Consider the following 10,865-nt stretch of genomic DNA (forward strand, 5'->3'; position numbering starts at 1 on the left):
TAACTTTTTTTTGTCTAGTGCTTTCAAACAAATCACTATGGTTTATTCAAAACTTTCTGACAAAGGAGAATCTATCCAAATCTTCAGGTCTGGTCAGTGCTTTCTGGTAAATGATAATCTGTCAAGTACTTTCTAACAAGCTGCGATCTGTCCAGTATTCAGACGTAAAAGTCTGTCTGCTGTATCCCTTGCTAGTTTGTAATTCCAGTTATTCTCAAACTTGAATGATCCGTCCTGACTTTCACTGACCTCAGTTGTAAACCATCAGGAGATGGTAAAAAAAACACATGCCAATAATTGATATCAATCAAGTTTATTTACAATATCAAACAGCTACATTCTGTATGTTCATTTTTTGTACCAGCATTGTAATATATATAATAAACATGTCACATCACAGATGTACAATGTAATTAGTATTTAACCAAAGTTTATCTTTAACTAAGAGCCAAAATATTAATTGTGAAAACTGCAGGAATGGGCATGAATCGCTCTGTTGTTCATCAGTTAATTCTAGACCTTTGATGAATCAGACATGTCTGAAAATTTCTAAAATTTGACCTCTTGCAACCTTGAATCCGGGTTAAGGTCATTTCTTAATAATTCAAAAGGTATCATACTTCATCCTAGGTACAAATCAACCAAGCATCATGATTCTTGGCTTTCTAGTTAATCAGGCAAAGATGCTTGAAGATTTGATCATTTTGTGATCTTGACCATGGCTCAAGGTCATTTCTTCAGCAGACTTTGACTTCATATAACTGAAAGATCATGATTAAAGGCCTTTTAATTAGTCAAAAAAAGTTCAAGGTAGGTCATTTGTTTTGGCAAACTATGTTGGACTTCATCCAAGGAACCTGGTGTTTTGGAAAAAAAATCAACAAGTAAACAGATGACCGATGCAGCACCATGACATCAGCTCACTTGGCCAACTGGACCAGAAATGAGCTAAAAAAACCGTATTTGAATGCCAGCACTGACCCCATGTGTCTATAACATGGGTTTATTACAATAATAAGTAACATCAGTTCCAAACATGTTAGTAAATATACATCACTAAATGCCTGAAGATGACACATTAATATCTAGTGTAAAAAGAAAGCATCTTTCTTGTCTGTTGATTTCATCTAAATCAGAAATATGTATTTGGGCAGAAAATTCAGAGCAGAATGTGTAACAGGAAAACCACTTCATAACAGCATCTGCTTTCTGTCTAGTTAACATATTTACATCATGTCTACTACTCGCAATGTAAACATTACATTACACTCAGCTACTTGCAATATAAACTTTACACCATGCTGTCAGCTACTCGATATGTAAACTTTACACCATGCTGTCAGTTACTTGCAATGTAAATTTTGAACCATGCTGTCAGCTACACACTCTGTAAACTTTACACCATGCTGTCAGCTACTCACACTGTAAACTTTACACCATGCTGTCAGCTACTCGCAATGTAAACTTTACACAATGTTGTCAGCTACTCGCAATGTAAATTTTACACCATGCTGTCAGCTACTCGCAATGTAAACTTTACACAATGTTGTCAGCTACTCGCAATGTAAATTTTACACCATGCTGTCAGCTACTCGCACTGTAAACTTTACACCATGCTGTCAGCTACTCGCACTGTAAACTTTACACCATGCTGTCAGCTACTCGCAATGTAAACTTTACACAATGTTGTCAGCTACTCGCAATGTAAATTTTACACCATGCTGTCAGCTACTCGCACTGTAAACTTTACACCATGCTGTCAGCTACTCGCACTGTAAACTTTACACCATGCTGTCAGCTACTTGCTATGTAAACTTTACACTATGCTGTCAGCTACTCGCAATGTAAATTTTACACCATGCTGTCAGCTACTCACAATGTTAACTTTACACCATGCTGTCAGCTACTTGCAATGTAAATTTTACACCATGATGTTAGCTAGACCAACACTTAAAACTTTAAAGACCTAATATCTGTTTTAACTCCTCAAAACTATTCAACCATCACCCAACCCCTTTAATCATATACCATGCATGCATACAGCTATATATATACAGGTAATCAACCACGTCAACGAGTTACCAGATAGTGAGGAGTTGACCATGTAGTCAAGTAGGGGATCAAACTTACCCAATGTAAGCTAAAAGGTGGCTACTAAACCTAATGAAATATATGTACAGGTAAGAATTGAAGTGCACTAATCAACCATTCATACAGTTAACCAAAGTTTTAATGAGCCAGTCACATGATCTGTACAGATAACCTAATGTGTGTCATGTGATGGAGATGATGTCAGAGGTGTGAAAGGATTACCAACCACATGTGTTTCTGTGTAGCCAAACAGGAGTTGTGGTATCCAAGCATGTGTCATAGTAACCAGATCTCTGTTTTTGTAGCCACAATTAACATTTGTACTAGTGTAAAACATGTACAGACCATTACACAATTTGTCTTTTCAAACAGATTTTTTTTCACTATGTTTATCAGGAAATTATATTTACGATGGACCAGATATGCAACAGGTTAATTATAAATGTATCTGTTCCTGATTGCAGTTTCGATGGTTAAATAAGGATAATAAAGATCTTACTGTCTCAATAAAACTAATGTACAACAGTGTTCCCAAGTCCACTAACACAGATACAAAAAAAAATTACCACAGAATTTCAAGAAAACAACATGTTCACAAATTATATCGATACCAGATCATTTATAAATATGAAATCTAATGCCCTTCCATCAAGGAAAAAAATCTAATGAGTGATGGTCAAGATTACATGAATGACTGAAAGTCAGTGAAATCAAATGGGGGATGTTCAGAATGGGTCACACAAATCTATTCAAATTTTCAATTTAGAAAATCCATGATTTATTCATTCTGGCTTGTTATATTAGTATGTATAAATAGCCATCATGGAGAGCCCCTGCAGGCACAATTGGTATATATCTGTGTGTTCCATTATCAAATATAGCTGCATCTTAATATGCTTCATTTCTCTTGAAACAAAGCATTTCTGATCCAAACTCATTTAAAGAATATGATACATGTGACCTATATAAAATACTAGTCAAACATTAAGCCGTGAAAAGGTTACTTGTATCTAATATATCTCCCTCTGTCTGAATGCCTCAAGGTCAATGTGCTCCAGCTCTTCCAGGACAAGAGCCTGTGCTCCAAATGAATGAAAGGATCATTCCTGGGGGACAAGAGTATACCAGCACCTGAAGAGCAAGAGTGCCCCTGCTCCAGAGCAACACTGAGCTCTGCTCCTATGTGACAATACTGTACCCCTCCTCCTGTGTGACAACATTGAACCCCTACTCCTGTGTGACAACACTGTACCCCTTCTCCTGTGTGACAACACTGTACCCCTCCTCCTGTGTGACAACATTGTACCCCTCCTCCTGTGTGACAACATTGTACCCCTACTCTCGTGTGACAACATTGTACCCCTACTCTCGTGTGACAACACTGTACCCCTCCTCCTGTGTGACAACATTGTACCCCCACTCCCGTGTGACAACACTGTACCCCTACTCCCCTGTGACAACATTGTACCCCTACTCCCGTGTGACAACATTGTACCCCTACTCCCGTATGACAATACTGTACCCTTTCTCCCGTGTGACAACACTGTACCCCTCCTCCTGTGTGACAACATTGTACCCCTACTCTCGTGTGACAACATTGTACCCCTACTCTCGTGTGACAACACTGTACCCCTCCTCCTGTGTGACAACATTGTACCCCTACTCCCGTGTGACAACACTGTAACCCTACTCTTGTGTGACAACACTGTACCCCTCCTCCTGTGTGACAACATTGTACCCCTCCTCCTGTGTGACAACATTGTACCCCTACTCCCGTGTAACAACACTGTACCCCTCCTCCTGTGTGACAACACTGTACCACTCCTCCCGTGACACAACTGGAATACATTTTCACAAGAACTAAAAACTGTGTGTTAAGGTGAAAAATATTCAAGGAATGGTAGACAATTTTGGGAAAACATACAAAAGTCATTTTCATATTATCAATCAATATTATGTTTTACAGGATCTTCTCTATCACCCGACATTGTAACAGACTTCAGTTCCATAACATTCTCACAATCTTCTGAAAATTATGTTTTGTATATGTATGAATTCTAATGTGATATTTTCTTATTCACCAAAGACACAATTTAATTTTACTTTTAGATGCTGACTTGGTCATGTTTTCTTAGTTTCTTACAGAAATATCTTGATTCTCTATATAGACCATAAAATTCATAGTTGATCCACAAATCTACATTTGTTGTACAAGAAAAACTTTTGGAAAAGTTTATTACAAGTCGATATACCAACAAAATCTATAATGATACTTGTAATCATTACATCACAGATATGTTTTCACCCAATGAAAACTACTGTAACATCACAGATATTGTATTAACCAACAAAAATTATTGTTACATCATTGAATATGATATCATTGCTATCATAAGCTATCACAACATCACAAAAGTAATATCAACCAATGAAACTACATGTAACATAAATGATGTGAAATCAACCAATAAAAGATATCCTAACCTTACAGATGTGACATCAATCAATGAAAGCTATATTTGTAATATGAATGGTGTGATATCACACAAGAGCCTCCAAGGCTTTAACAGTCACCTAAGTCACTATGTTTGTCATTACAACATATAGAAATAATATTTTTAACACAGTAAGATAACTTGAATTACATTGTACAGTAACTGTGTACATCATTTACTGCCATCACAATTATTAGGGATTCTTACCATGTTTGAATTAAAAGAAATTATGCTCAAAATTGTAATTTTCCATCATGCTGTCATCTTATACTAATAATTCTAACTAAGTTAATGCTTTAATAAAAATTATAAGAATTATGCTCAAAATTTCATTTTCCTATATAAACCATAATTAAGTTTACCCTCTAACCAGAGGGAAATGTGAGACCCTAGGGGACATAAAATCTACAATTTTAGTAAAGCACCTTGATCCTTCCATCCACAAAGATCATTTGATCAGACCATATCAAGTTGGTGACAAGACATTTTGAATTTTTGTCAATTCTATCACTATTCGCCATGCCACACCCCCTCTCTATTTCAGGTGTGGGACTATATAATTCACATTCTGATATTTTATATTTTGTTCACTTTTGGTCATGGAAGGTTTCCTTGAATTTTGGTTTGCCAGAAAAAGTCAAATTTTTCAAAAGTTTATAATGCTACAAAACGCATGATGCACAACATCGGACAAAAGGTGATTGCAACAGGCCAACATAAGATTTTGTCTCAGGAGCTAATAAAACCATAACATTGCTGATGTAGTAAAGTAATATACTTTGAGGTAAGTAAACATTCAGGTGGGGTTGTATATAATTATGGCAGTATTCATGTCTACAGAGAGAACTGAGAAGGGCTTACATGGAATTTAGTACTACAAATATATTCTCAAACACTCACTCTCTCATTGTACAACTTTCCAACAGAAATCAGTTTGTATTTAAAGATATATGGGTTTTATAGCTACATAAAAACGAAAAGAAAGACAAAGAAAAAAAAAGGAAAACATATTTCAATAATTTCCCTCTCATTTGCCCTATGCATATAGTCATCTGCAAGCAAAAGCTACAATGAACTCATGCTCTATACATAATATTTCAACAAATAGTCCCTAAAACTTTCAAGGATGAAGCTTAATGTTTTGCTATGATAATTTACAGTGTTATGCTAAGACAGAGCCTCAATACAGGGCTTGCAGTAAAAATGGACCTTTCAGAATAACCACATAATTGTGTTGTACTGCGAACACAGAAACTTTCCACACAGTTGAACATTTACCAGTATCACTATTTCTCCCTGTAAAGGGAAAGTAAATATGGTCTAAAATCTCATACAAAAGCTAAGAACATGAATTATGTATTTTGGTCCAAATTTAATACAAGGCTCCGAGGTTTATTTATCTTGGTAGAATATATGTTACTGCAGAAAAAAACCTGGCATAATATCCCCCATGTATTGTATGTAGAGAACTTCAGTTCAGCTTGAATTATTATTGGATTACTAATTAGCACTCCTTCTTAAACCTGCTCTTAACAAACTAAAAACCAAAAACTAACTTTTGCCTACCAGAGGGAAATATTTCAATCACAACTGCAATGATATTTTAACAGTGGATCGTCACACAATGACGTGACATGTAGATCATTATGAATTCACAATAGACAAAAATAGTGATAACTTATGAAATAGTGAAGGAGGTTTTCTGTGAAAAATTTCACCTGATAAAAAAAGTTCAATTCTATACTCAGTTTGTTACTGTCTTTATAGCTTTCTGGAATTTGTCACAATTTTTACATTTCAGCTCACCAGATGGAAAACTCTTTTAATAAGTGAAGCATAAATTTGTGCTAGATTCAAAATATATCATTGTACAAACGTCTAGTTTATCCCGCTAGTTGTACAGAAGTGCTGATCAGACATCATTTATTGCAGCTAAGCAGGCTAACAATAAATTCAAAGTATAATAACTATCAATTGAAATTGTTGACATTTTTTTTAATAAACCAATATTTATATTTGATATGCAGTACCGAATCATAGTTGCCAAATGCATTCAATAAAAATATGTTTACAATGACATAATAACACAAACTTAATAAGAATATGTACAAATGAATGATACATGGTTTCATTATCCTGTCGTACTCCTATGGATAATCCTTCAACACTACCTCACTATAGACAAATAATTAAGATCTCCTTTTACATAAGTTCTCCACATGGGTACAGAGTACTCCATGCCATTTCTGATATACCTTGAGCCCCCTCCCCTTCCCTCCATATAATGACATTTCTGATTGGTCACTTTCATGTTTCATAACAGAAGACTGCTTCTGATTGGTGAATCTGATGTGATTAAAGATGAAGCTTTAACTGCTAACTTATACATCTGAAAAGAATTAACAGTTTTCTAAACAATATCTACAATTTTGATCTACACCCCACATTTCCCACCCCCATTTTAGAATCTTGTTAGTCCAGTTCACAACTCTCGTATCTGGAAAGGCTTGTCCTGAGTTTGATATTGTCTTTCTTCATTTTTTCAAGTTCTTTTTTCAATGTTTCATTTTCTTTTTCCAAAAAGGATGCTCTCATTGCAATCTGGTTTTCTTTGATACGACGTGCATCTCTGGAACGCTTGGCAGCAACGTTGTTCTTCTTGCGACGATTCCAATACTTGTCATCTTTGCAATCATCAGGAACAAATATCTATACAAAAGAGATCATTACATTTATGTTGCTGAAACACATATCAAACTGTGCATAGGACTCTTTTCTTTAGGTTTGTATTTAATATCACAAATTCCACGCTAATCAACTGACTTACTAACATGTTTATTAACCAACTCATTAACGAGGTTAATAAACTAGCTAATGAGATTAAACAATGTACTCACAAACAAGGTAAATCAAGTCAAAACAAGGTTAATCTACCAATATACGAGGTTAATTAACTAACGAGGTTGATCAACAGACTAACAAGGTCAACCAAACAACTCTTAACAATGTTACTCAACTGACTCACTAATGAGGTAAACATAGCGACTCATTAACAAGGTTGATCAAGTGACTCGCCAACAAGGTTACAAAATTACAAAAGTACAGGTAAAGATCTCCAATCAGTTTCAGAACCTAATTAATGTAAACATGCAGTATTCATGACAGATAAACGAAGCCTACCTTCCGTGACTTTTTAATGATGGGCTGTGGCTTTAGTTCTTCCGTTGTAAATCTACGTTTCTTCGGATCAAAATCATGTCCTGTAGAATTCAAAATGTAAAAATGATTTTCATATCTTATCATAAAATTTATAATTTCTATGAATAAGAACAGCGAAATGTATAAAAACTATTCCTGCTAAAGTTTCAACGTTAACACTAAAATATTGACAAGTGTTGATGGATGAAGTATCAACAGGTGATGATTGATGGAATACATTTTAGTAACCAGCGCTAGCAGGTAATGATGTAAAATTTTCTTTCAAATAAGGACCTGACACAATTCCAAACATTGAGAGTTTTGACATTCACTCTAAGGTGTTAAAATCTAGAAATATATTGATATTTTTAATTTCTTCCGTGCGGTGGAACTACCAATTCCGAAAGAGATTGTGAATAGATTTCACCATTTAGAAAATTTACATACAATCTTTTACATTCTGTCATCTTCATCTTATAAAAACTCTGGACACAGAATCATTACACAAATTATTTCTTCTGTCAAAAGATCATGTTAAATTTCTAATTGTGACATACAAAAATCTATTCATAATAGCATGAAGAAAATGTCACATAATATCAAAAATAAATTGTTGTACACAAAGATACATATACGTTTTGTATACATTTTAGGTGTATACTGTACCTGGTATGGACGCCAAAGCGATATCAGATTCATCCACGTCAAATTCGATATTGACATGAACTGGGCTGGCCGATCCAACACTGCCAGTGGGAGAGTGGGGAATTGCTTCGTCATCTTTAGGTGTAATGTGATCTACAGTAGGAAAACTACATTTTATAATCCTGATCAATTTCTTCTCATACACTTTACTTTGATTCCTATTGTGAATTTTGCATAAAATGAGACTGTTCCTGTGTATGATAATTGATTATTGTTATATTCAATGCAGAAGGTTTCCTTACCACGCTAAAAAAAAATTGAACACTCAGAAATCAATACTGAAATTACTAGTACTAGAAAAACAAAGAAAACTTCAGATTGTTAAACACTATTTTTTTCTATGTGATAGACATTAATTCAGTTAAAAGTTCACAACAATGAAAATTCCTTGTTTTAAAAATAAAACATAAATAAATTTTCATTTTATTATAGACCTAACTACTAATGTGCATTAAGTTATCGAACATTGCACAGATCAAATATTTATTTCAATATTCTGAAATATTGATGATTCAAATTACCAATTGTAAGCAGTGATCGAATTGATGGACTTGACAATGGTTTGGGGGATTCAGGATCACTGCTGAACAATGCATTGGTGGGTTCAACAGGTGGTGATTTGGGCGCACTCATCATGGGGTTTGCTGTGGCTATAGGGGATGACGGCTGGCTACCAATCAATGATGCTGACTGCTGGGACTGGTCTGGTTCTCCACCAAATGAATTGTCATTCAAGTCGGCTGGAATTCCATTTTCTGATAGAAATTCGTCTAAGTCCATGTACTCCAACTGAAAATTGTCATCCTGTATAGCGTTGTTGTTCCATAAGTTTGGGCCAAGAAAGGCTGAGGTTGGGTCGAACATGGCGTTCCCAGTTTTATCTTTCTTGTAACTGCCATCTGAAGAATTAAGGAAAATATTGCTGATCAAATCAGGATGAACACGCGGAAGAAATTAGGACACACCAACATTCTGGTACTGTAACAAACCCATTTCTGCAACCACTTACACACACACCTAAGATATCACATGAAAAAGTACATCTAAAAATATAAAAAAAAGTCTTCCATTTAATGTAGGTGAAACATTAAAATGTAACAGTAGGTCTTCTGGTATACAGTCTTCTCAGGATGTAAAACAAAATATATGTATTTATATATTGGTATCTTCAAGATACTACAAAAGATCTGTCAGAAAAAAAAATCTTATTGCATCATCATAAATGTTAAAAAAGGAAAAGCAGATCACAGTGACCTAAATTTTACAAGAATTACCTACACATACAACTTGATGATCCTGTCTCAAATAGTTCTACACTAGAAGTGCATTAGAATCCACTTCATCAGGTCAAAGGTTAAATTATATCTTATAGTGACAATGAAGACCTGCAGGATTTTACAACCAACATTTAGGAATTAAAAAAATATTTCACCAATAGATTTAAATTTTATTTTTAATTTTTTTTTTATTTCATAATTTTATGTAAAGAACACTCAGGTGTAAAACACACACGTCTCACACAATCAGAAGTCTCTGCGTTTCCAGTATTCTGACCCAGACATAATTTAAGCCTATGACCACTGGCTACAATTCTTGCTGACCATTTAATGAGACTTTTTTTAGAGCACCAATTTAAATTTATTTCGTACAGTGTGTCATGTCGTAAAGACTATTGGTAACACAGCAGAGTGCATCCGGGAGTATATACGTTATGCTGGGGAATGACAACGAGACTTGTTTACATGTGATTTCGTCCGGCCGAGGCAGTACACATGTACCGACCTCACTGGACACAATGACCTTGACCTGTGTACACTGATGGCATAATATGGGACGTCCAGGCGACCCGTATAGATGGAAGAGCATCACAGCAATAGTACATCAAAACATTTCCGTCTTGTAAAAGAATTTCTTTTTGCATAGGAAATATTCAGAGCGACTATTTACATAAGGAAAATGATGTTACTATTTGTTATGAATGAGACATGTATGAGGCGGTTGCGTGGCCCATACACCCAATGATGAAAGCATCAACACAACATTACACCAAACAACACAGCCGTTCTTACCATTGATATTAGGCGCTGTCTGAAGTTTAGGGTTCTCCAGTAACTCCTTCAAAGTAATGCCCTGCTGTCCAATCCCGAAAAACGACATCTTTTCAGCTGAAATAAACAAGCGAGACTGGAAGTCAGAAGGTGAATTATATAAATAGAACTACAAACAGTAAATCAGCCAATCATATGCGAGAATCAAGTCTCCGTGGCTTAGGGTCACGTTGCAACGCACGAGGTTTCGATCGAGTGGACAGTGGTCAACATACATGTTTATGTGTACCTAGATGTTAATCCTCGGTTGAGTACACGAAATACGTCC

At 35.3% G+C, this 10,865-nt stretch overlaps 1 protein-coding gene across 1 annotated transcript; it reads right to left on the reverse strand.

The window, feature by feature from the left end:
- Positions 1 to 297: 297 nt before the first annotated feature.
- Positions 298 to 10,647, reverse strand: LOC132550787 (thyrotroph embryonic factor-like). The gene is made up of 5 exons (XM_060214876.1): positions 10,559 to 10,647; positions 9,011 to 9,388; positions 8,451 to 8,582; positions 7,767 to 7,846; positions 298 to 7,295 (listed from the first exon to the last, which is right to left on the reverse strand). Exons 1-5 carry the CDS (start codon positions 10,644 to 10,646, stop codon positions 7,059 to 7,061), a joined length of 915 nt encoding a protein of 304 aa, XP_060070859.1. The 5' UTR covers position 10,647; the 3' UTR covers positions 298 to 7,058.
- Positions 10,648 to 10,865: the final 218 nt, after the last annotated feature.

This window comes from Ylistrum balloti, unplaced genomic scaffold (assembly GCF_031769215.1).
Source record: "Ylistrum balloti isolate Yb309-2 unplaced genomic scaffold, AGI_CSIRO_Ybal_v1 Utg370150, whole genome shotgun sequence".
Taxonomy (NCBI): Eukaryota; Metazoa; Mollusca; class Bivalvia; order Pectinida; family Pectinidae; genus Ylistrum; species Ylistrum balloti.

Excerpts from the sequence above, each read along its gene's own strand:
- LOC132550787 (XM_060214876.1), bottom strand. The coding sequence starts at position 10,646 with ATGTCGTTTTTCGGGATTGGACAGCAGGGCATTACTTTGAAGGAGTTA. Across the intron at positions 9,389-10,558 it reads GACAGCGCCTAATATCAATG|ATGGCAGTTACAAGAAAGAT; the intron begins GTAAGAACGGCT and ends TTAATTCTTCAG. Across the intron at positions 7,847-8,450 it reads CGCTTTGGCGTCCATACCAG|GACATGATTTTGATCCGAAG; the intron begins GTACAGTATACA and ends TGAATTCTACAG.